A 27793-nucleotide genomic window follows, 5' to 3' on the forward strand; every position below is an offset into this window, starting at 1 on the left:
TAAGAAACCATAAGGGAAAGACCATTACTGAGCAGTAAATTTGACTAATTCAAAGAACCCTTTACCAGTCTGATCCTGCCTGTTAAAAATGTATGATTTTGTCTTTGATGTTGGACATTTATCATTGTTTGTACCCAAGGAAAGGCTGTTACACATTTAGGAGTAAAATGTTAGGTTGCCTGTTCTAACCCTTAAGTGAAGTTTGCCTAGCCTGAGTGATTAACAGTTTCCTGCTATGTAATGTGTGCCCTGTCGGGAACATTATCAGGTCACTCACAGAAAACAAACTTCCAATATAGACTTCTGGCCCTCTGACATTTGAGTGCCTTGAAATGGGAAACAATTCTCTTAGGGAAGAAGTGCTTCGGATCTTTTGTAATTATAAGTTTCGGTCAGTGTCTTACAGGAGTGTCCTTGGGAGACATCTGTTTAATATGAAATAATTAGAGCTATACAGGAATAAAAGCTAGATCACATAGCTTGAAGTGGTATCATTACTGATGGCTACTTTGAGGTGGTCATACAGGAATAGGCATAATGGAGGATCTTGAAGTTAGTTTATGACAACAGAAACATTCTATAGTTTAACTGCATGCACAATTTGACATGTTGAGCGTTAAAAGTAACTACAGTCACACATCTGTAACACCCATCACTGCGACCATGATTAGTTTGGCTCTCGGAACCTTTCTGTTGGGGATCTTTTGCGGGAGGGACCGGAAGAGGTGGATCCTTTATGTCACGATGTGGGGAGGCCGCAAGCTGAGCTCCTCCGGGAGTCGATTTTTAGGAGCGCATAGGTCGGCGTTCCGGGGCACACAGGCTGACTGTCCTCGATTAACGACGTCGGCGGGTGAGTGTGTGGGTGGGGGTCACTCGCACGCAGCCCACGGCGCGGGACGGCTGTTCTGCGCAGGCGCGGGCGGCGGGCTGTCTCGGGAATCCGCGCGGGGTCAGCCAAAGACCTGTACGTTAGGTCCTGGGCCTCGCTGTCCGTAGAACGCTCAGCCTGGGCTCTTACCGTCCCTTACCCAGAGGCTGGGAAAAATAGCTGAGGACTAGAGGTCCTGGCCGAGGAGAGCGCAGCCTGCGGGCCGCCGCCATGTATCCAGTGACCTTTGTCTTATTTTCGTTGAGCTCCTGCAGGAGCCGGCCGCCGCTGTGCTGGCTGGATTCTCAAGGTCATGTGCCTTTTTCCTTTGCCCCGGCGGGAAAGGACACCAGCTGTCTCATAGTCATCGCCTTTTGTTTGTGTTTTGTTTGCATGTATCTTGCCATGTTTCAGAATTTAAGGCAGCAATATTATTTTTTGATGAATAGGTTAATTCAACACATTGTATTGGCAAATAAGATCAAGAAAGTAGCACACCGAACCTGATCCTTGTAGAAGACAGTTTGATTATTTAACTCCCAATATTAACCAGAACGTTAAGTTCATTTTTTACATGAAACTCATTTAACAAATACTGCTTGCCAGGCACTGGGAATTTTTAAAGAAGTGATACCTAAGGGCCCCTTTAAAAAAACGTCAGGATGGAACTAAGATCATCTTATAAAGAGCAAAAACTGGGAAACTTAAAGGCCTCCAATAGAATTGACAAGTTGTGGGAGTTCCCTGGTAGCCTAGTGGTTAGGCTCCCGGGATTTCACTGCGGTAGCTGGGGTTCAGTCCCTGGTAGAGGAACTGAGCTTACGCAAGCTGTGTGGCCTGGCCAAAAAAACAAAAACAAAAAAAGAATTGATAAGCTGTTACTCTCAATAGAGTGAAAAATAGTGCAGCCAATAAACATGATTTAAATCAATGTGTAGCCACATGGAAAATGATTAGATGTAGTGTTAAGAAGGTAAGTTACAGAAGACCTAAATAGACATTTCTCTGAGGAAGGCGTACAGATGGCCAACGGGCACAAGAAAAGATGCTCAATATTGCTAATTATTAGAGAAATGCAAATCTGCAGTGCGTTATCACCTCACACCAGTCAGAATAGCCACCATTAAAAAGTCTACAAATAATGCTGGAGAGGGTGTGGAGAAAAGGAAGGCTCCTACACTCTTGGTGGGAATGTAAATTGGTGCAGCCACTATGAAGAACGGTATGGAGGTTCCTTAAAAAACTAAAAATAGAGTTACCATATGATCTTGCATTCCCATTCCTGGGTATATACCTGGAGAAAGCTCTAATTTCAAAAGATACATGCACCTCAGTGTTCATAGCAGCACTATTTACAATAGCCAAGACACGGAAGGAAACTAAGAGTCCTTTGACAGATGAATGGATATAGAAGATGTGGTATATATACACAATGGAATACTACTCAGCACAAAAAAGTGAAATAATGCCATTTGCAGCAACATGGATGGACCTAGAGATTATCATACTAAGTAAGTCAGACAGACAAATATCATATCGTTTATATGTGAAATCTAAAAAAATGATATAAACGAACTTATTTACGAAAACAGAAATAGACTCACAGACATAGAAAACAAACTTACGGTTACCAAAGGGGATAGTGGTGGTGGGGGGGAATAAATTATGAGTTTGGTATTAACATATATACACTAATATCTATAAAATAACAAGAACCTACTGTATAGCACAGGGAACTCTATTCAATATCTTGTAATAACCTGTAATGGAAAAGAATCTGTCTGAATCACTTTTCGGTACACCTGAAACTAATGCAACATTGTAAATTAACTATACTTCAATTTTTAAAAAGGTAAAAAAAACCCTTACAAATCAGTTTGTATTATGAACTTGGAGATATATAGTGAGAATAGAGATACATCAAAATTTTAACAGTGATTATCTGAGGTGGAGTTGGTGATCTATCATTTTATCATTCGTTATATACTTTTCATAATTTTTTTCAGTAAATATGTCTTTTATAATCAGAAATTTAGAAAAAATACAGTATAAATATTTCCAAATTTTGGAAGTGAACATAGAAGGAATAAATATTTGGGATGAGGGAAACTTCTTAAACAAGATATTTAGGGAGCTGTCTTGAAGTTGTCCAGTTTTAGAAGAAGTTGGAGTGGCCAAAGGACCAGCTTGAGTATCAATGAGGAGGTTTCTAGGAAACTGCGAGGTGTTCCTTGAAAAGTACAGTGTGGCTGGAGGGCTGGAAAAGAGGGCAGAGAATGGCCAGGGATAAGACAGAGTTTTTAGGCCATGACAACTACACGAAAGACCACGTACACCTCCTGGGATTGACTTTCTCTTCAAGACAGTGGGAAATTACGGAACGAACAACATACTCAGACTCGTTTTTTAGAAATAACACTTGGCAGCTGTGTAGACAGTGGGACGGAGGCAGACAAGACTAGGCTCAGGGAGGCCTTAGAGTAATCCAGACAATAAATGATGAATGCTGGAACCACGCCGTTGGCACGGTAGAGGGCTTGTTCACTGTCAGCGTGGTATCTGATAGGTGCTGATAAATGACTTTTTGAATAAATTAGATGAAAAATTTCCCCATTCCTTTAAAATTTCAAATACCAGAATGATCACAGATTCGAGGTAAAGAAGGAATTGGTAGCATTCTATTAATACAAACTTGATTAGTTTCTCTCTCAGTTATGGTGAGGTAGATTTTAAGGCCCTTAAGAATTCTGGCCATACTGATGACTGAGGGACTAATTTTCCAGAAATAGGGGAGGTGAGAGGGAGATTGGGGTCATCACTGACCAGAGAGCAAGGACTGTGTTGAAATCTTTGTGGCTCAATTTCATGATAATACCTTACACAGTTGACCCTTGAACAACACAAGTTTGAACTGCACCAGTCCTCTTAAATGTGGGGAGTTTTCTCCCAATAAATATGTACTACAGTACTACATTGCCTGAGGTTGGTTGAATCCAAGGACGTGGAGCAGCAGATGTGGAGGGCCGACTGCAAAGTTATACCTGGATTTTTGACTGCATGCGTGCCTTGGCGCTGCTAACCGCCACATTGTTCAAGGGTCAACTGTAAATCCTTATCTGTGTATCACAGTCTACATAATTCTCTGATATCTCATTTACCTACCTAAAGTCATAAGGGAGGTGATATTTGACCTGGGTCTTAAAAAATAACACAGATAGAAATGGTGGAAGAGAGAATAACTTGAGCTAAAGCCTAGAAGCACAAACTTTTTTTCTGAGGATGTTAAAATGAATTTTGGCCAGGCTGTGAGGTCCTATTAAACAAAACAAAATTTTAAAAACATAAAAAGCTCAGGAGAAAAATGTTCAGAGACTATGAAAAGACAAGACATGAAAAATAAATGACCATTTGTCTTAGTCCATTCCTACTGCTACAGCAAAATACCACAGGCTAGGTGGCTTATTAACAAGAAAAATTTATTTCTCACAGTCCTGGAGATTGCAGAGTCCAAGATTCGGTGTCTGGTGAGCGCTCACTCCCTGGTTCATAGGTGGAGCCTTTTGCTCTCTGGGGTCTCTTTTTATAAGGGCACTAAACCCAATCATGAGGGTTCCACCCTCTCAAAGACCCCCGCCTCCTAATACCATCCCCTTGAGGGTCAGGATTTCAACATGTGAATTTGAGGGAGACACAAATATTCAGACCATAGCACCATTAAACTTAAAAAAAGACACTTAACCTCACTCATGATTAATTAAAATTATAGTGAGATACCATTTTCACCTATTGGATTAGCAAAGATAAAAAAAGTTTGATAATACACTGCATAGGTGACTATCAAAGTATTATCAGTGTGGGGAAACCAACACTAGAAACTCATAGTTTCTAGTGAGATTGCAAATTGGTTCAACGTCTAAGAAAGTAATTACAAATTTATAAATGCACATGCCAATTGACACAATTCTTGCGGTTTTACATACAGGTACTCTCAAAAAGAAATTACCTATGTAATTCAAGCTTATGTTTTCAGAATAGCAAAAGATTAGAAATAATTTAAATAAATGTACATTAATAGGGCACTGCTTAAGGCAGAAATAGAGACACATGTAGAGAACAAATGGCATTTACCAAGGGGGAAAATTGGCGGGGGGTGGTGGTGGTGGTGTGATGAATTGGGAGATTGGGATTGGCATGTATACACTGTTGTATATAAAAGGATGACTAATAAGAACCTGCTGTGTAAAAAATAAATAAAATTCAAAAAAAAATAGGGCACTGCTTAAATAAACGATGAGTTACAGCCATACAATGGATTACCTTGCAAACCTAAAAAAAAGGAAGTTCTTTATGCTCTATTATGAAAAAAATCTCCAAGATACATTGATAGGTGGAAAGAGCAAGGTGCAGAACAATGAGTATACTGTGCTACATTTTGTATAAAATAAGAGAGAAATTGATACACAAAAATGAAATATGTATAAAATATCTGGAGGCTTACATGCAAATCTAGTAACATTGGTTGCTTGCAGAGAGGGAAGTTGGATACCTAGAGTCAGGGGGAGGAGAAGCACTTTGTAGTGTCCACTTTTATACTTTTTAACTAAAAATTTTTTATTTTGAAATAGACTCATAAGAAGGTGCAAAAATAATACAGAGAATTTCCATATGCCCTTCACCCAATTCCTCAGTGATAACATCTTACATAACCATAATACATTGTCAGAGTCAGGAAATTGACGTTAGTATGATACCATCAACTAAACTACAGTCCTTTGGATTTCACCACCTTTACATGCACTCATTGTGTGTGTGTGTGTGTGTGTGTGTGTTACCACACATAGAGATTTGTGTAATAACCACCACAATCAGGATATGGAACTGTTCCACAATCACAGCGAAACTCCTGGTAATACTCCTTTATAGTCAAACCTTACCACCAACCTTAAACCTTGATCTATTTTCCATTACATTATATTATTATTTCCATTATAATTTTGCCATTTCACAAGTGTTATGTAAGTGGAATCTTACAGTATATACCTTTTGAAAAAATGTTTCTGCACTCAACATAAATACCCTTGAAATCCATCCAAGTTTTTGCATGTATCAGTAGTTCATTCCTCTTGATTTCTGAGTAGTATTTCATGATATGAATATGCCACAGTTTGTTTAACCATTCATCTATTGTAGGATATTTTGATTGATTCCAGTTTGGGGCTGTTATGGATAAAGTTGCTGTGAACGTTGATGTACAGGTTTTTGTGTGGATGTAAGTTTTCACTTCTCTGGGATAAATGCCCAGGAATGCACTTGCAAAGCTGCATGATAAATATATGTTTAACTTTATTAGAAACTGCTAAACTGCTTTTCATGGTGTCTGTACCATTTTACATTCCCACTAGCAATATATAAGAGATCTAGTTTTTTCATGTCTTGGTCCACACCTGGTAATATCAGGGATGGTTAAATTTTAGCCAATTTGATAGGTATGTAGTGGCTTTCATTTGCATTCCTCTAATGGCTACTGCTATTTAACATCTCTTCATGTGCTTATTTGCATCTGTATATCTTCTTTGATGAAATGTCTGTGTCTTTTTATAATACCCGCAGCCATTTTAAAATTGGATTGCTTATTTTGTTTTTCTGTGGGAGGTTTTTTGTTTTTCTGTTTCGTTTTACTGTTGAGTTTAAAGAGTATCTTTATATATTCCAGATACAAGTTCTTTATGGGATATATGTTTTACAAATATTTCCTCCCATTCTGTGACTTGACTTTTCTTTTTCTTAACAAGGTGTTTTGCCGAGCAAAAGTTTTAAACTTTGATTAAATCCAATTTAATCAATATTTTCTTTTATGGATTGTGATTTTGGTGTCAGATGTGAGAACTCTGTGTGTAACCCTAAATCAGGAAGAGCTTCTCCTATATTTTCTTCTAAAAGTTTTATAGTTTTGCATTTAGATCATTTTGAGTTCAGTTTTGTATAAGATGTGAGATTTCGGACAAAATTTTCTTTTTTGTCTATGACGTCTAATTGTTTTAACACCATTTACTAAAAAGACCATTCTTCCTCCTTTGAACTGCTTTTGCACCATTGTCAAAATATCAGTTGGGTGAATTTTTTTTTTTTTTTCCCTCTTGACACTCTTGTTGCATTGCTATTTCAGTCTGTCTCTCCTCCAGTACCACACTGTCTTGATTACTGTAGCTCTATGATAAGTCTTAGAATTCGGTATTTGATTTCTGCAGTTTTATTCTCCTTTTTAACATTGTTTATTCTGTCTCTTTTGATAGAAATTGTTTCAAACATATAGATCAATTTGGGGAGGATTTATGTTGACTCTTCCAATCCATGAACACAGTATGTTTCATCATTTACTAGGTTGTCTTTGATTTCTTTCATCAGTGTTTTATATAAATTTTCAGCATACAGAATCTGAACATGTTTTGAGGGATTTATACAACAATGGAAATATTCTTTCTTGGACTGATTTTAAATAATAGAGCATTTTGAATTTTGCTTTCCAGTTGTTCATTGTTAATGTATAGAAATAATTGACTTTTTTGTGTGTTGAATTTGTAGTCTGTTACCTTGCTGAACCGACTTATTCCAGGAGCTTTTTATTTTTATTTTTTAAAGATTTCTTGGGATTTTATACATAGACAATCATATCTGCAAATAGGGACCGTTTAATTTCTTCCTTTCCATTCTGTATGCCTTTTATTTCCTTTTCTTGCCTTATTGTACTGGCTAAGATTTTTAGTAGTACACTGAATAGGAATCATGAGAATGGGCATTCTTGCCTTGTTCTTGATTTTAGGTGTAAAGTACTTAGTCTATCACCATTAAGTACTTTGTGAGCTATAGAATTTTTATGGGTGTTCTATCAGATTGAAGAATTTCTCTTTTATTCTTAGTTTGCTGAGAGTTTTTAGTCATAAGTGGGTGTGGAGTTTGTCAAATGTTTTGTCCACATTAATTAGTAAGCTATGTGTGTTCTTCTCTCAACTATTAATATGGTAGATTACATTGATTGATTTTCTACTCTTGAACTAGTGTTGCATAGCTAGAATAAATCCTACTTGGTTATGCTATATTTTTCCTTTTATATGTTGCTGGATTCTGTTTACTAATTATTGAGAATTTTTGTGTCTTTTCATGAGAGAAATTGGTCTGTGGTTTTCTTTGCTGTACCATCTTTGTCTGGTTTTTGTCTGGTTTTTGCTAGAGTAATTTGTCTTCTTGGTGGATTCTCTCTCTCTCTTTTTTTTTTAATTGAAGTATAGTTGATTTACATCTATATATGTAGACATTTATATATTTATATTTATATATACATTTATATATACATATTTATATATACATTTATATATAGATGTAAATCTATAGATTTACATCTGTATATGTAGGTTATTACATGTATATATAACCTATATATCCTGTATATAACGTATATATCCTTTATAGGTTATTACAAGATATTGAATATAGTTTCCTGTACTATATAGTAAATCCTTGCTGTTTTATCACAATGTAATGTCCCTGGTAGTTTTCTTTGCTCTAAGGTCTACTTTGTTTAAATGTTTATTGAACAACTGAATATTCTGCAGCAGAGTAACTAGTTCATAAAGCAGATCCCTGTGTAAGTTGGAACATATAAACTGAATGACTGTTTATTTTAGGAGATATATATGTCTATAAGTGCACATTTTTTTTCCTCTGTAAAATGTGTTGAGCATACATATAAATCCATTTCATGTAGCTAACATGAAAGTGACATAATTTGAGCTGGTTTTGATAAATAATCTCAAAATTAATATTACCCTAGCTTGTGGGAATTCCCTGGTGGTCCAGTGGTTAGGACTCTGCGCTGTCACTGCTAAGGGCCCGGGTTTGATTCCTGGTTGGGGAACTAAGATCCCACAAGGTGTGTGGTGTGGCAAAAAAAAAAAAATTACTCTAGTTTAAAAGGTAATGTAGTTTTAATTTGAATATCATTTTTTAATAATTTTGTGCAGCATAATATGTATGTAAAAACAAATGGCATGAAAAACTTTACCATAGGCATTACTTATGTTTGATGATTATTATTTCAGAAATATGTGATTGGAGTTAGATGGCAGAATGCAAGATTTTTATTTTATAATTTAAAGTAAAATCCAAAATTAAGGGGAAAAAACCCTTTTGTTTATCAACTGTAATATAAGACTGCTGTATAAAATAGTTTCTTCAATTACATGCATATCAGGGATTCATACTGTGCAATGCTTTCTCTAGACATTTAATTTTCTTTTTTCAGCTTATTCAAAAAATCAGCTCAGTTGGACTCTACAAATTAAACCATCGGTTTTCAGTGAATACAGAAGCATGTGTTTCAAATCCTATAGCATGACTTTTGCCTGCCTGAATAGGATGAAAAGTTACAGGTAAGTTTATTCATTACTGTGGCAAATTTTCACATAATTATGTGCAAGAATAGTTTCGTATTGATTGTGTTTAATAAACTTTGTCAGTATAGCTCATGTGGTTTGATTAAGGTAGCTTTTATTTATTTAAATATTCTTATTTTCCCAACAGCTTTTAAATTTGGGAAATTTCAAACCCAGAGAAAATCTGTAATATAGTATACATCAAGTGCATGCCTTTCATCCATATTTAGCGATAGCTTTTATTTTATTTTTTATATATATATATTTTTGCAGTGCGCGGGCCTCTCACCGCTACGGCCTCTCCCGCTGCGGAGCACAGGCTCCGGACGCGCAGGCCCAGCGGCCATGGCTCACGGGCCCAGCTGCTCCGCGGCGGCACGTGGGATCTTCCCGGACCGGGGCACGAACCCGTGTCCCCTGCATCGGCAGGCGGACTCTCAACCACTGCGCCACCAGGGAAGCCCCCGATAGCTTTTATTTTTAATGCAAGGCTATATTACTCAGAGAACTACTTTTTACTTACTCATAATATCCTTATGACAGGACACAAATAACACAGTGCTTAGATCATAAATGATTTGGGTGTAACATAAATATAAGGTGGTTAAGTATACATTCTAGATAGTAAGATTGAATCAAAGTAATATCTTTATGTATTCATATATTAGAAACCAATTTCTAACTTTGTGAAAAATATTGCATTGGGTTAAGGTATAAGCTCTGTTTTCCAAGTGCATGCTCTGCTTCTCATAAATGAACTGGCTCTTTTAAGATTGGATGTCTGTAATATCATTCTTACTCAACTGAGCAACCACCTACTGTTAACTATTGTAAGTTAGTCCTTTTTTTTTTTTTTTTTTTTTGCGATAAGCAGGCCTCTCACTGTTGTGGCCTCTCCCATTGCGGAGCGCAGGCTGCGGACATACAGGCCCAGCGGCCATGGCTCACGGGCCCAGCCGTTCCGCGGCATGTGGGATCCTCCTGGACCGGGGCACGAACCCGTGTCCCCTGCATCGGCAGGCGGACTCTCAACCACTGCGCCACCAGGGAAGCCCAAGTTAGTCCTTTTTAAAAAAAATTTATTTAATTTATTTTTGGCTTCGTTGGGTCTTAGTTGTGCATGTGGGATCTTTTGTTGTGGCACACAGGCTTCTCTCTAGTTGTGGCGTGCAGATTTTTTTTTTTCTCTCTAGTTGTGGCGTGCAGGCTTCAGAGCACGTGGGCTCTCTAGTTGAGGCGCGTGGGCTCAGTAGTTGTGGTGAGGGGGCTTTGTTGCCCCCTGGCATGTGGGATCTTAGTTCCCCAACCAGGGATTGAACCCGCGTCCCTTGTGTTGGAAGGCAGATTCTTTACCACTGGACCACCAGGGAAGTCCCTGTAAGTTAGTCCTTGATTACTGAGGCTTTGCATGAAGCATGAAAAAGAGGGTAATATTCATAAAATAATATTAAAGAAGAGTGATATTGAAATCTTAAAAGGATATTAAGTAATCAATATAGAATGTAGTCTATGTAGCTTAGAAAAACGTAGTAAAAATTTAAATGGCATTACCTATGCTAATGTAACAACCTATTCTCTTTTACCCAAGAACCTCTGAAGGATTTTCCTATCGTGTACTTTGACATGGGACCTGGTGTAGTGTCTGTCTGATCCCCATTTAGTCCCTGTTTGATTCCATTTGATTAAAAAATATATTTACGTGAATTATATGCTTTTCTGGGGCTTCTCCTTCAGATTATTTATTTGACAAATGTTTCCCGAGCACCAACTGTGTTTTAGGAACTGTGCTTGTCACTAGGAATAAAATGGTAAGCGAGACAGCTTATGTTCTAATGGAGAGACATGATCAACTAATCACATAGGCTCACAAAGAAGTACAGAGTTGTAGAGGAGTTAAAATAGGACAGTATTAGATGGCATTCCATTTAAACTAAGCTCTAAAGGATGAGAAGAAATTAATTAGGTGTGTAGAGGAGGGAGCAGGGAATGTGAGAACAATGTTCCAGGCAGAGGGAATGACATGTCCAAAGTATCTGGGGAATGAACAAGCATGGCCAATTCAAAGAACTTAAACAAGGCCCATGTGGCTGGAGTGGGGAGGATGAAGAGAGTAGTGGGAAGTGACTTTGGAGAGGGAAGAAACTTGGGACCAACTAATTCAGAATACTGTATGCTATGCTAAAGATTTTGGTCTTTTTCCCAATGTCACTGGAAAGCCATGGAAGCATTTTAAGTGGGAAAATAGCATGATCATATTTATATTTCAGAACAGTCACTCTGGGTGCATTGTGGGGAACAGATTAGAGGGGATGAAGTCCTAAGCAGGCCAACTAATTAGAAGGCTAGGACAATAGTTCAGGCAAGAGATGACGGGAGCTTGGATTAGTATGTTCAAGCAGTAGAAACGGAGAGAAGGCTGAGGCATCTGAGTTCAAATCCTGGATCCACCACTTAATCTCTCTGAGCCTTCCTTTTCTTGTCTGTGCACTAGAGATAATAATAGTACCTACCTTATGGAGTTGCTGAGGATTAAATAAGATGACATATGACATATAGGGATTTCTTAAACAAGCAGTACCTGGTATTTAGTAAGTATTCAGTAAATAGTTACTACTACTACTACTACTACGTGACCCAAAAGGCCAAGTTTTATAAAGTTTCATTTTTGTTGTAACTTACTTCGAAAGCAAATTAATTTGTTTCATCTGTGACTATATATATATACATATATATATATATACACACACACATATACATATATATATATTTATAAGCAATGTGATTATAAGAAAACTTGTTTTGAAGCATCAAAAATGAGCGATACATGTATTTAGAATCTAGTAAATTGCAAATTAGAATATCTTTCTACTTAATATATCCTATGTTACATTTTTTTAAATGGCAGTTTTTGCCTGCCTCTTCCTTCTGATCTCTTAGCCTCCCTTGGACAAGACCGTACAGTACTTCCCGGACCACTGTAGACAGCAGTGAGGTGAAGACCTTCCTGGCCTTGGCGCACAGGTGGTGGGACGAGCAAGGAGTATATGCACCTCTTCACTCTATGAATGACCTGAGGGTGCCGTTCATTAGGTAACATTACAGAAATTCTAGATCTTTTAAAATACAACTCTTTTCAATAATTCATTTTCTTTCGAGTTCATTTTTCTCTCGGTTTATGCCTAGGTTCAAAATGCTGCACTTTAACTTTGCTTTAGAAATTAGGGAGATTCTCTTCAATATCCATTGTTTGACACTATTAATTTTTTTTTTTTTTTTTTTGCGGTACGCGGGCCTCTCACTGTCGCGGCCTCTCCCGTTGTGGAGCACAGGCTCCGGACGCGCAGGCTCAGCGGCCGTGGCTCACGGGCCCAGCCGCTCCACAGCATGTGGGATCTTCCCGGACCGGGGCACGAATCCGTGTCCCCTGCATCGGCAGGCGGACTTTCAACCACTGTGTCACCAGGGAAGCCCTAAATATTTTTTTTAATTTATTTTATTTACTTATTTTTGGCTGCGTTGGGTCTTCGTTGCTGCACACGGGATTTCTCCAGGTGTGACGAGCAGGGGCTACTCTTCATTGCAGTGCACAGGCTTCTCATTGCGGTGGCCTCTCTTGTTGCGGAGCACAGGCTCTAGGCGCGTGGGCTCAGTAGTTGTGGCTCACCGGCTCTAGAGCGCAGGCTTAGTAGTTGTGGCACACAGGCTTAGTTGCTCCGCGGCATGTGAGATCTTCCCGGACCAGGGCTTGAACCCATGTCCCCTGCACTGGCAGGTGGATTCTTAACCACTGTCCCACCAGGGAAGTCCCGAAACTATTTATTTTTTAATAGCATCACTCGAGTTCTACACTGTTTCATAAATTAACTTGAAGTATTTTTGGATATTATCGAGTTAATTAGAATTAAATCCATATGAAAAGGAATTAGGGTCCTATGGCATCAAGGTCATCTTATAGCATCTTTGGCCTTTAGGCAGTTCTGATAAAGGGAATAGTACTGAGAAAGTTCAATTCAACAGATATTTTTTTGAGAACTTACCTTGTACAGAGCTTGGGGGCTGGAATCTGTAAAAGCTACTGAGATATTCAGCATTCAAAACACAGTCTGTGGGGAGGGTGGGAGGGAGGGAGACACAACAGGGAAGACATATGGGAACATATGTTTATGTATGACTGATTCACTTTGTTATAAAGCAGAAACTAACACACCATTGTAAAGCAATTATACACCAATAAAGATGTTAAAAAAAAAAATAAAAAAAAAAAAATAAAAAGCATGGAGACCCCTGAGCTAATGTATATAATAATAAAGTCATTATTTCAAAAAAAAAAAACAAAAAAAAAACACAGTCTGTGTGCTTCAGGAACTTAGAGTTTGCCATGGGAGATAAAGGCAAGGGTTCATCAGACTCCACTTATCAAGACTCCACTTATCAATTGTTCATTCGTTCTTCTGTCCATTTATTTATTTATTTATTAAACATTTTTGAGCAGCCGACATGGGCAAGGCACTGTGATAGACACAGAATATCAGATTCAGACTGCCCTCAAGGAACTTCCTGATCGGTTTTTGCTGGTTTTATCAGTGCAGCAAAAAGGAAAACATTGGCACATTCTTATTACCACTGAATTAGTGGATCATTGAAACACTAAGGCAGAGAAAAGCAGAAATGTCATTCTGTTAGGCTAGATCAGTGGTTCTCAAGGTTAGCCCTGGACTAGCAACATCAGTATCACCTGTGATCTTGATAGAAATACAAAATTCTCAGGTATCACACTGGACCTACTGCTTTGGGGGGTCAGCAGTCTGTGTTTTCCTTCCAGGTGATTCTGATGCACGCTCAGGTTGAGAACTACTCTGTTCCAACTAATGTGACACTACTAGTTAGACATCACACTAGAAAAGACCATCCAGGGCAGTACAAATTATGGTTAGAAGCTTAGATTTTATTCTGATCATAATGAAAACCATTGAAAGGGAGCAATGTGATCTAAACTATGATATAAAGAGGTCATTTTGGCCAATGTGTGAGGAATGGATTGGATTTCATTTGAAATGGGTCCTTCCTGTATATTATAACGTTCTGAAATTATCTACTTAACCACTGTCTAGGTTTTTCTTAGAAGTCAATTAATTTGAATAGCAATAAAAGATTTCCTAAGATGTCCTTATTATATATGACGTTTATTTTAATATAAGTATAATTAGAATTTGTATGTAGTCCAACTTAAAAGTTTAGTTTACGATACTGTTAGCTGTATATATCTGTGTGTGTATATGGGTGTGTATGTGTGTGTGCTTACATTTGTGTATGTGGGAAAATATTGCTATAATTATCTTAGAATTAAGTTTACTTGATTTGGGTGCCTGTTTACATGATCATGAAAACACCACTAAGAAGATGAAAAGTGACTCAATTTAGAAGGGAATGTAGGCAAATTCTGCAAATATAGATCTCCAGTCTGCTTCTACTAAACCCTGTAAAATAACCTATTTGTTGCTGATATGAAATGGGTCTAGCAAGTACTAGCAACATAGCTAATAATACCTCAGGTGACATGATATCTCAAGTGAATAAAATTAGGTTAATCTAAATTAGATTGTTTTTAAAGTTTTTCTTTAGATTATTACTAAAGTAATAGTTAAGTCATAATTATTACTAGGTTATTTCAAGAACTTTAAACCTCCTTCTTCTGATTAATAAAAATATCTTATAAATTAAGCATAATGGCATTTTATGCTGAAAATAAGTTTTTTTACCCCCAAAATCAATAGTCTATTTAAAAAGAGAGTTTAATATGTCTTTGAAAATTATGCACTTTTAAGACTTTATTGATAAAATTAATGATTTGTTTTTATATATTTTGAATTTTTTTAAAAGAGACAATCTTTTAAAAACAGTTGCTGATCACCAGCCAGGAAAACCTTTGTCTGGGATGAAGATTCTTGATGTTGGCTGTGGTGGTGGATTGTTAACGGAGGTAAGTGATTTACAACTTTCCTGGCATTTTTCTTTTTTTTTTTTAAAGGGAACTTTATATTTATTTATTTATTTATTTATGGCTGTGTTGGGTCTTCGTTGCTGTGTGGGCTTTCTCTAGTTGCGGCGAGCGGGGGCTACTGTTCATTGCGGTGCGCGGGCTTCTCATTGCAGTGGATTCTCTTGTTGCGGAGCATGGCCTCTAGGTGTGCAGGCTTCAGTAGTTGTGGCACGCGGACTCAGTAGTTGTGGCTCTCGGGCTCTAGAGCCCAGCCTCCGTAGTTGTGGCGCACGGGTTTAGTTGCTCCGCGACATGTGGGATCTTCCCGGACCCGGGCTCAAACCTGTGTCCCCTGCATTGGCAGGCGGATTCTTAACCACTGTGCCACCAGGAAAGCCCAACTTTCCTGGCATTTTTAACTGGGGAAAAAAAAAAATTGAGAAAATGTGGGCTTATGCCTCTTTTATCCTTTTAACAAATAATATTGTTCATTTTTAAAACAGGAAGTGTATAATGTTGTTTTTAATATTTTTATGATTATAAACTAGTACATGCTTTTTACTTTCTTAAAAATATATAAGTATTTCAGAAAATAATAGTGAGGATTTTTTTTTTTACACAAAAATGGGGCACTGGTAAAAATAAATAAATGGGACTAATTAAACTTAAAAGCTTTTTCACAACAAAGGAAGCCAGCATCAGAACAAAAAGATAACCTACTAAATGGGAGAAAGTATTTGCAAATGATATGATTGATAAGGGGTTAATATCCAAAATATATAAACAGCTCATACAACTCAACATCAAAAAACAAACAACCAGGTCAAAAAACAAACAACCAGGTTAAAAAACGAGCAGAAGACCTGAGTAGAATTCTTCCAAAGAAGATATACGGATGGCCAATAGGCACATGAAAAGATGCTCAACATTGCTAATCATCAGAGAAAGGCATGTCAAAACCACGATTAGATATCACCTCACACCAGTCAGAATGGCTATCATTAAAAATTCTACAAATAACAAATGCTGATGACGATGTGGAGAAAACAGAACCGTAGTACACTGTTGGTGGGAATGTAAATTGGTGCAGCCACTACAGGAAACAGTATGGAGGTTCCTCAAAAAACTAAAGATAGAACTACCATATGACCGAGCAGTTCCACTCCTGGGTATACATCTGAAGAAAACAAAAAAACTAATTCGAAAAGATACACGCACCCCAATGTTCATAGCAGCCCTATTTACAAGAGCCAAGATATGGAAGCAACCTAAGTGTCCATCAACAGATAAATGGATAAAGAAGATGTCTCTCTGTCTCTCTGTCTCTCTGTCTGTCTCTCTCTGTCTCTCTGTCTCTGTCTCTGTCTCTGTCTCTGTCTCTCTCTCTCTCTCTCTCTCACACACACACACACACACACACACACAGGAATAATAGCCATAAAAAAGAATGAAAATTTTGCCATTTGCAACAATGTGGGTGGACCTAGAGGGTATTACACTTAGTAAAATAAGTCAGACAAAGACAAATACTGTATGTTACCGCTTATGTATGGAATCTTTTTTTTTTTTTTTTTTTTTTTGCGGTACGCGGGCCTCTCACCGCTGTGGCCTCTCCTGTTGTGGAGCACAGGCTCCAGACACGCAGGCCCAGTGGCCATGGCTCACGGGCCCAGCCGCTCCGCGGCATGTGGGATCCTCCCGGACCAGGGCACGAACCCGTGTCCCCTGCATCAGCAGGCAGACTCTCAACCACTGCGCCACCAGGGAAGCCCTATGTATGGAATCTTAAAAATAAAGCAAACAGGGCTTCCAGTGGTTGAGAGTCCGCCTGCCGATGCAGGGGACACGGGTTCGTGCCCTGGTCTGGGAGGATCCCACATGCCGCAGAGCGGCTGGGCCCGTGAGCCGTGGCCGCTGGGCCTGTGCGTCCAGAGCCTGTGCTCCGCAACGGGAGAGGCCACAGCAGTGAGAGGCCCGCGTACCGCAGGAAAAAAAAAAAAATCAAACAAATGAATATAACAAAACAGAAACAGATTCACAGATACAGAGAACAAACCAGTGGTTGCCAGTGGGGAGAAGGAAGGGGACAGGTGCAAGACATGGGTAGGAGGATTAAGAAGTACAAACTACTATGCATAAAATAAATAAGCAACAAGGATATATTGTACAGCACAGGGAAATATAGCCATTATTTTATAATAACTTTAAATGGAGTATAATCTATAAAAGTATTGAATTACTATGTTGTACACCTGAAACTAATATAATATTGTAAATCAACTATACTTCAATTAAAAAAAAAGCACTGGTCATTTGAATAGCTTTGGAAATTTTGTTGTCTCTTCTCTCCCAAGATATTAGGCAATTTCCACTGGTTTAAATGCACTGATAAGCTGTCCTTTTGCACTTGCTTCAGTATCAAAACGTAACAGAATTTTGCCTGCTTTGGGGGCTCTCCCCTTCTTAGGTGCTCTAGAGTACTTCTCCCTGTGAACAATACTCGCTTTAGCTGACAGAATATTTATGCCCTACAGTTCTATTTTGTAATATCCTATCAACACAATAACTTTTTGTTTAAATGCTGCATCATAATCTTTGCTTGAAAGATATTTTAAGCAAACAGTACAGGATACAAATGTAAGTGAAGATACAATGGTGTGTGTTACTGTCAAGGTCATAACAGCCAAGTTGACAGTGAGGTTAACAGAGGCCTTTGATACATAGCTAAGTTTCCATATGCACAGAAAATGTGTTCTTCATATGGCAGTGTGCTGGTTTCTCTTGACATCAATTATAAAATTTCAGGAAATGTAAAATATGTGAAAATACATCCCTTAGAATCAAGAATATAAGGTGTATCAAATTGTAAATTAGTACACTTTTACTCTATGTGTTCTATGATCTTCTCCGTGTATTATTACAGATCTATGTCTCTAAAGTTAAAATAATTTGATTTATACTTTTAACTTATTAACTAAAGAGTTATAAAATAAATGCTATGCAGTTTTGATCAAAATAAAGGCTGTGTTTAAAAATTGGGCATGTCATGGGAAGTGACTGACTATAAAGGCTGAAAGAAGAATTAGCTACGAAGAATCGTTTTTAGTCAGTCACAAGAGAAACTATGGAGAAAAAAATGTGCTTCAGAGAATTTGAGTATTAGAAAATTTTGCTCTTTTTACAATGACATGTTACATTTATTGCACTTTAAATATGTTAATACTGTACTGTGTGCCTGTAAATATATCTAGAGAATGTAGACAAAAATTTCCTCACTATGCTTAAGCAGTTCCTGATAAGTTTTGTTGTTGTTGTGATTATTGTTCTCACTTTTAAGCTTTTTATTATGGAAATTATCAAACATGTACAAACTAGAGAAAATGGTATATTGAACTTTCGTGTACCCATAAATGATCTCCAGCAATTAACACCTCGTGCCTAATCTTGTCTCCTTTTTGAGAAGCTTTTTATTGCTAACGTGTGTTCTATTTTCTTCCTGAGGGTAATGATTTCTTATGCCATTAGCCTCTAGGGCGGCTTGGGGCTTCAGTTATTGGAATTGATCCTGTGGATGAGAACATTAAAACAGCACAGCACCATAAATCATTTGACCCAGTCCTGGATAAGAGGATAGAGTACAGAGCATGTTCCCTGGAAAAGATTGTGGAAGAAACTGCAGAAACATTTGATGCTGTCATAGCTTCTGAAGTTGTAGAACATGTGATTGATCTAGAAATGTTTATACAGTGCTGCTGTCAAGTGTTAAAAGTAAGACTTACAGAGTTTACTTATTTGTTTTTTCTTTTGAGTTTGTGTATGTATCCATAGCAATAAATGTTTTATAATACTTGAAACCAGGAAGACAGGTTGAGGGGACAGCATCTCTGCTGGAGATTACTTCTGCCTCTCAGCCTGCCCTCGATATCTGGGGTTTTCCAGATCTAGTATCTTGATGTCCAGGGATCTTGAAAAATGTTGGTGCTGAACACTGCAATACAAACAATAGATTTATAGTGGTGTTTTTCTTTGGTGTAGTCTGGATTAATTACCTAATAGGCATTGAATGACAATTACTAAGAAATTGACTTGGATTAATACTTAAAAATAAAAAACCATTATTAGCATAAATTGGTTAGCCAGCATTTGTTAAGTCACTCTGTATATGTGATATGTGTGACAGTTATCAGCTTATAAAAGAATACTTCATACAAATGATCTCATCAGATCTTACCTACAACCAGGTGAGGAAGGTAAGGCAGGCATTATGACCTCCTTTGACCCAATGAAGATCAGAATCTGAGGTGTCAGAGGTCACATGGTCTTTAAGTCAAAGGTCACTAGGCACTTAAGTAGGGCTTAAGGCTACATCTTTTTATCTGCTCAGCGGCATGTGGGATCTTTCTGGACCAGGGCTCGAACGTGTGTCCCCTGCATTGGCAGGCGGATTCTTAACCACTGCGCCACCAGGGAAGTCCCTACATTATTATGCTTATATAATTTGACACAGTCCTCTGAAGGTGGTTCCAAATTTTCTTTTAATAAATATTTCCAAAGTATTATTATTACTATATCAACTCTGTTGTTTATGTATTCAAGAGGTAACTCCCTAAGGTCAAGAGCTAAAAGAATTAAATGCTTAGCCTTTATCTAAATAGAGCTTTTAAAAAATACTTTTAAAATAATTTTAGATTTATAGAAGAGTTGGAAAGATAGTACACAGTGTTCCCACTGTGAAGGGTGGTGAAGGGTGCCCTTCACCCAGTATCCCCTACTGTTAACATTCTACATAATAAGGGTAGGAACTGGGGTGAGGCAGGTGTGGCAGAAAGTCAAAGGCGGCACTCGCTATTCTGTGCCAGTCCTGCATTTGCATGCCCCAGAGAGTGAGTGCCTCCTTGGATTCTGTGCCCTCAGTACCTCACTTGCCTCACCGTACTCCTAGCCCTGTATGTAGCCCATGGTATATTTCTCAAAACTACAAAATTAGTTGACATTATACTATTAACTACACTACAGACCCTGTTAAATTTCATTAGTGTTTCCACTAATGTCATTTTTCTGTTGTAGGATCCAATCCAGTATTCCATATTGCATTTAGTTGCCATATCTCCGTAGTCTTCTTCAATGTGTATAGTTTCTTGGTGGTGTTTCCTCTTAAAAACAAATTTTATTAGGTATACCTCCTATTTTCCAAGGAAAATTCCCTAATTATTTCTTTTTGAGTAGTGTCTCAGTCAGTGTGTATGGATGGAAGTTCTCACATATATTAGGGATACCGGCATCATGGAATTTAAAACTAATTTTTGCTTTAATGGAAAGACTATTTAAAAAAAAATGACCAATGCTCATCACTATTTCCTTAGAGTAAGATTTTATGAAACACAGATTAGATATTTATAAGTAATTTTTCCCTTAGCTCTACTGAGATATAATTGACACATAAGTGATTTTTTTTTTTTTTTCGCGGTACGCGGACCTCTCACTGCTGTGGCCTCACCCGTTGCGGAGCACAGGCTCCGGACGCGCAGGCTCAGCGGGCATGGCTCATGGGCCCAGCCGCTCCGCGGCATGTGGGATCTTCCCGGACCGGGGCACGAACCCGTGTTCCCTGCATCAGCAGGCGGACTCTCAACCACTGCGCCACCAGGAAGCCCACACATAAGTGATTTTTAATGAGATATTTTAGAATACTAGAGTTTTACAGAGAAAAGTTATAATGTGTAATGAAGTAGTGTCTGATATTTTAGTCTTAAGGGCACATCCCAATATTTCAGGGCCTTCTCTTATCATTTTTATTTTTGGTTTAGAGTGTTATTTGAGATATTTTCATACATATATATCTTAATATGATTATTTTGGAAGGGGTCTTAGGCATTTTATCTCCATCAGGTGCTAATGAGAATGTGTGGAAGAGACATTAATGTTCTTGCCATTTGTGGGAGTACATACAGGAAACACTATAAATATAGTCACTAAAAAGTGGCAGACTAAACAATCCCGTAAGTGGTTTGCATTCACTGAAGTTCTTATCTTGATCTCTTTATATTCTTTATACTAATGAAATCAAAACAAAACAAAACACTTTCATACCTTAATCATTAAGGCTTTTGTCAGAGAACACTTATTGGCCTTGCCAGCCTGCACAAACCATGGGGCAGTGTGCGCTGTACCAAACAAGTTAGGCAGACTTGGCACCCAAAAAGAAAGCAGTGTTGACACATTAAGACATCAGTGTGGACATGTAACAAGGAAGAGCAGCCGGATCTCATTTCTATATTTTTATTACAAATTATTTGATATGTACAAAAGAATGTATAAATATAAACATAAATCATAGGAATGTATGATTTTAGGAGTTAGTTGTAAGCACTGTTGCATAAACTCAGTACACGCATCTGTAGTGGACTGCCCATAACAATGAACTTCCCGAGAGAAAAAAAACCTCTATTTTGGTAGATTATATTTTATTCACACTTGTGGGTTTGTGTTTTGTTTTTTTTTGACCACGCGGTGTGGGATCTCAGTTCCCTGACCAGGGATCGAACCTGTGCCCCCTGCACTGGGAGCACAGAGTCTTAACCACTGGACCCCCAGGGAAGTCCCCATACTTGTGTATCTTAACTGCACTTAAATTGTTTGGAAGGAAGGAGGAGGGTGGAGGAAGCCAAGCCTTTATCTAACTGTTACTCCTAACATTTAAAATTTTACTTCTACACATATTTTTTTTTAGCCTGGTGGTTCTTTATTCATTACTACAATCAACAAAACACAGCTGTCCTATGCCTTGGGAATTGTATTTTCAGAGCAGATTGCAGGTATTGTACCAAAAGGTACTCATACATGGGAGAAGTTTGTTTCACCTGAAAAGCTAGAGAGCATTCTGGAATCAAGTAAGTATTAAAATTTTTTCCAATTTCCAAGGCCTAACTGAACTTTTAATGTGCCTATAATTATTAATCACATTAACCTAGCACTTAATGAAATAGGCCACTATTCTTTGGATGTTGGTTTTCTCTCCTCAACTAGATCATAAACGCCTTGAAGTTAGGATTAAGTATTACATCCACTTTTCTCTCACCTATGGCACCTAACCCAGGGCCAAGCAAATCATAGATGATCAATGAATACTTTTTGGCTGTTTAGTCCTCACCTGTTTAAGGATGAGGTACAAATGTCTTTTAGTTACACATCCTCAGTTTGTCCTATTGAGGCCGTGCTTGAATCAGCTTATTTTACGTATTACTTCCTTCATAGTCAGATATATTTTGAACTTCCTTGTCATTTTTTTTTTTTTTTTTTTTTTTTTGCCGTATGCGGGTCTCTCACTGTTGCGGCCTCTCCCGTTGCGGAGCACAGGCTCCGGACGCGCAGGCTCAGCGGCCATGTCTCACGGGCCTAGCCCCTCCACAGCATGTGGGATCTTCCCGGACCGGGGCACGAACCCGTGTCCCCTGCATCGGCAGGCGGACTCTCAACCACTGCGCCACCAGGGGAGCCCGTCACTTTTTATGTAGTGTTTTATGCTAGTTATAGCATGCCTTATAGTACGGTTATTTTAGTGTTCTTAACCTCTTTCTGGCTTGAAGGCAAGACTGTCTCCTTTTTGTGCTCCCCACAGTGCCTAGCTCTGCTTTACACCTTGTGAGCACTTGATTTACCTGTTGAATTCCTGTCAAGTAATAACACTTGTCAGTTCATTTGTTTGGCATTTGGTATTCCTCTTAGGCTCATGTGTGTCTCATGCTTTTTGTTCATGTAATAGTATATCAATAAACTTGATTTTACTTGGAATATTATCTGTCCAATGAAATGTGGTAATTTCTTCTCTGCAAGTAACTTTTTTGAAAATAGAGTAGAAAAAATATTTTAAAGATGATTGGAACAGTCAGTTGTTGGCCGGTATTTTCTAAAAACAGCTAACATTTATTGAGTATTTACCAAATCCCAAATACCGTGCTAGAGTTTATGTTCTGCTGCAGTAAAGAATGAGCTGTACATGGCTACAAAGTATTTGTGCCTATTGAGTTAGGAATCCTTTTTTAATTTGGAGAGTTGCATGAGACTCTTGGCATGTGGAAGGTAAATATTTATTAAATATGCTCTGTCTGATATTTTTTTTTCTCAGACGGTCTGTCAGTTCAAACTGTGGCAGGAATGCTCTACAACCCCTTCTCAGGTTACTGGCATTGGAGTAAAAACACCAGCCTTAATTATGCAGCTCATGCCGTGAAATCCAGCATACAGGAACACCCAGCTCCTGCCGAGTTTGCTTTAAAGGAGGAAACAGAAGAGGTCCGAATTGAAACCTCCACCAACTCAGGTGTGCATGAAGAGCTGAAGAAATGAATTGTTTCTAAGGACTGTAGTAAAATGGCTTGAAAGTCTGATGTTTACAAATACACAAAATATACCATTTGTCTTTTTTTTTTTTTTTTTTTTTTGGTACGCGGGCCTCTCACCGCTGTGGCCTCTCCCGTTGCGGAGCACAGGCTCCGGACGCGCAGGCTCAGCGGCCATGGCTAACGGGCCCAGCCGCCCCGTGGCATGTGGGATCCTCCCAGACCGGGGCACGAACCTGTGTCCCCTGCCTTGGCAGGTGGACTCTCTACCACTGCGCCACCAGGGAAGCCCACCATCTGTCTTTTGAGACGGGATCATAAAGAAAAGAAAGTCAATAGAAAGGGCTAAAACCTTAGAAAAAAGCTTTTGTTGTTTCATCTAATAGCTACCTTCAAGGGATTAGTCTATGGATTAAAAAAAGTTTTGATGAGGTATTATGTGATCTAGGAGTTTAAGTTTCTCAGCCTTTGTTATATAAATAGGGTATACATATTTCACTTCATCTTACAGATTATATGATATTTTTCCTGCATGTATGCACATACATATATACTGTAATGTTTTAATTTAAGTAAATTTGTATCATCTAGGTTCTTCTTTATTTGGTTTTAGTTAAAGGCAGTTATGCTTCTGACTGGTTTTATTTTATACCACTTATATTTAGGAAGATAAAATGTCTTTTTTCCTTTAAATTTTGGTTTTTGGAAAGCAAATTGATTGTTAAATATATACTGGGTTTGGTCAAACATTAGAATCAAGAAATTCAGATTATGTTGGACATTTTTCTCTGTACAGTTCTATAAATGTTTTGTGGTGCCTTTTTTAAGTAGAAAAGATTTTTGAACTCAATTTAAGAGTTTAGTTACGGAAATTTTCTTTTTCGGCTAACATTTTGTAATTAGAGGGACTGACTTGAAATATACTTTCACGCCTCTTGAAGTATGTGATTTTTTGGCTTTTTCTGAAAGTCCAGAATGTATAAGGACTTTGATAGAGGGTGTTGACCAAATATGAGAAATATAGGTTGAACACCTGTGACTCATATAGAAAGGCAGCTTTTACTTTCTAGCCTTTCTCACCATTTTTTTTTTTTTTTTTGGCTGCACCCCACTGGACCGCCGGGAATTCCCTAGCCTTTCTCACTTTTAAGCTCATAAGCTTTCAGTATTTCTTTGTCAATGCCTGTTGGATTGGGCTCACCACGCAAACAATTCCCAACCATCTTAGCTTATCATTTGCATTCCAGGGAGGAAACTGAAATTTAAAGGGTTAAAAGAAATTTTAACTTCAGTTGCTAATGTCTAATTAGGACACTAAAAATCAGGAGTTCCCACTGGGTTTCATTTAAAAGTTTGATTCTTAGTCTGAATTCTAGTAGTTTTGTTACTAAAGCAAAGCTTCTTCATTCTATCTGTTGGGAAAAAAGAAAAGTGTTGGTATTAATCTAAATGGAAAACCAGAAACTGTAAAACTCTTAGAAGAAAACATAGGTGGAATACTCTGACATAAATTGTAGCAATGTATTTTTGTTTTTTTTTTTGGTCTCCTCAAGCAAAGGAAACAAAAGCAAAAATAAATGAATGGAACCCAATTAAACTTAAAAACTTTTGCACAGCAAAGAAAACCAACAACAAAACAAAAAGACAACGTACTGAATGGGAAAAAGTATTTGCAAATGATATGATTGATAAGGGGTTAATATCCAAAATATATAAACAGCTCATACAACTCAACATCAAAAAAACAACCAGATTAAAAGATAGACAAGGCTTCCCTGGTGGCACAGTGGTTGAAAGTCCGCCTGCCGATGCAGGGGAAACGGGTTCGTGCCCCGGTCTGGGAAGATTCCACATGCCGCAGAGCGGCTGGGCCCGTGAGCCATGGCCGCTGAGCCTGTGCATCCGGAGCCTGTGCTCTGCAACGGGAGAGGCCACAACAGTGAGAGGCCCGTGTACTGCAAAAAAAAAAAAAAAGATAGATGACCTGAATAGACATTTTTCCAAAGAAGATATACAGATGGCCAACAGGCACATGAAAAGATGCTCAACATCGCTAATCACCAGGGAAATGCAAATCAAAACCACAATGAGGTATCAACTCTCATCTGTCAGAATTGCTATCATCAAAAAGTCTACAAATAACAAGTGTTGGCAAGAATGTGGACAAAAGAGAACCCTTGTACACTGTTGGTGGGCATGTGAATTGGTGCAGCCCCTACAGAAAACAGTATGGAGATTCCTCAAAAAACTAAAAATAGAACTACCATATGACCCAGCAAGTCCACTCCTGAGTATTTATCCAAACAAAACAAAAACAAAAATACTAATTCAAAAAGATATGTGCACCCCAACGTTCATAGCAGCACTATTTACAATTGCCAAGATATGGAGGCAACCTAACTGTCCATCAGCAGATGAATGGATAAGGAAGATGTTATTTATATATATGTATTGGGTTGGGCAAAAAGTTCGTTCAGGTTTTTCCACCCGAACAGTTTTTTTTTGCCACCCTAATACACACACACACACACACACACACACACACACACACACACACAATGGAATACTACTCAGCCACAAAAAAGAATGAAATTTTGCCATTTGCAACAACATGGATATTGTTGGAGGGTCTTAGATGCTAAGTGAAATAAGACAGAAAGATAAGGTGAAGGGGCAAGATACAAGAGATACAAACTACTATGAATAAAATAAACTACAAGGATATATTGTACAGGGACTTTCCTGGTGGCACAGTGGTTAAGAATCCGCCTGCCAATGCAGGGGAGGTGGGTTCGATTCCTGGTCCAGAAAGATCCCACAGGCCGTGGAACAGTTAAGCCCGTGCACCACACCTACTGAGCCTGCGCTCTAGAGCCCGTGCACCGCAACTACAAAAGCTGGTAAACCTGGAGCCCGTGCTCTGCAACAAGAGAAACCATTGAAATGAGAAGCGCGCGCACCGAAACGAAGAGTAGCCCTTCCTCACCACAACTAGAGAAAGCCCGTGCACAGCAGCAAAAACCCAATGCAGCCAAAAATAAATTAAAAAGTTAAAAAAAAAACGATTAATCTAAGGACTGTGTAATGAAATTGATTAAAAAGCAGCCCCCAAAGGGCATTTATTTTAGAAAGAACACTCTTTCAATTATTAAAAATATACATTGTTAAGTGATGGAAATTCAGTATGATTCAGTAATAGCCCCATTAGGTAGGGACTACCGTCCACTCCATTTCACAGAGATGTTTTTAAATGTATTCAGCCTCTCACAAGTAGTGAGATGCAGACCCAGGCAGTCTGATTGCTGAGCTTGTGCACGTCACCACTTTGATACTTGTACCTAGTATCTGTACCATCATATGGTCATCGTGGTAGAATAACCACACACAACTGGATTATTATCACGTATGTGAATTGTCTGTATGCAAGGTAGCACCTTCAAAAGCATTTAAATCAAACAGCATCACAAAATCTAGAGTCTGGGCTATTTGCCTCAGTTCTCTTAGAGCTTCATTGCCTTTCTATGACTGTAACAATTACATGCTACTGATGGCAACTTAGTAAAATGCTTTAAAGACTCCAAATAAAATTATAGCCTTACTTTCTATTATAGTTACAGGTTTTACTATTGTATTAATTATAAATTGAAGAGAAGTATTGAATTCAAGTACTACACAACAAAAATATCTCAGTCAAGCAAAAAAGTAAAAAATTTTGACATCATTTGAAATGTCTTTTTGACGTGTGCTAGGGACACTCAACGAGGGCTTCTGTGCTACCGTTGACCTGGAATACACAATATTGAGAGGCATCAAGTAAAGATTTAGAGAGACTGCTCGGTAACGAGGCATAGGAGTAAGTCATGCTTACTGGAAATATTTTTTAAACCTGGATTGGCAAGGTCCCTGCAATTCTGTAAAACATATTTGTATAATTACAGGCTTACAGACATTGATCCAAAAATCTACGAATCCTAAGAAAATGTCAATGGAGAAATAAAGACGGAAACGAAACCAAATGAAAGTGTTAGAACAGTCAACACATAATTGCTTTTATTAACTTACAATGCGACTCTATTAGAAGGGAGATTCTTACTTGACTATTACTAATGAGATGCAAATGACATGCAAGTCTTCTCTGTATCAAAAAAAAAAAAAAAAAAAAAGCCAAAAATCC

At 38.2% G+C, this 27793-nt stretch overlaps 1 protein-coding gene across 2 annotated transcripts; it reads left to right on the forward strand.

Annotated features, from left to right (window-relative positions):
• The first annotated feature begins 356 nt into the window (after positions 1 to 356).
• Positions 357 to 27793, forward strand: COQ3 (coenzyme Q3, methyltransferase). Of its 2 annotated transcripts, XM_060030204.1 has the most exons (9): positions 357 to 853; positions 9171 to 9297; positions 10175 to 10357; positions 12238 to 12390; positions 15181 to 15280; positions 18806 to 19048; positions 22011 to 22170; positions 23406 to 23600; positions 27558 to 27793. In XM_060030204.1, exons 1-9 carry the CDS (start codon positions 607 to 609, stop codon positions 27614 to 27616), a joined length of 1467 nt encoding a protein of 488 aa, XP_059886187.1. In that variant the 5' UTR covers positions 357 to 606; the 3' UTR covers positions 27617 to 27793. The 2 variants fall into 2 exon arrangements, with proteins under 2 accessions (XP_059886187.1, XP_059886188.1); XM_060030205.1 differs by lacking the exons at positions 10175 to 10357; positions 27558 to 27793 and having other exon boundaries at positions 389 to 853; positions 23406 to 25555.

Source organism: Delphinus delphis, chromosome 14 (genome assembly GCF_949987515.2).
Source record: "Delphinus delphis chromosome 14, mDelDel1.2, whole genome shotgun sequence".
Lineage (NCBI taxonomy): Eukaryota > Metazoa > Chordata > Mammalia > Artiodactyla > Delphinidae > Delphinus > Delphinus delphis.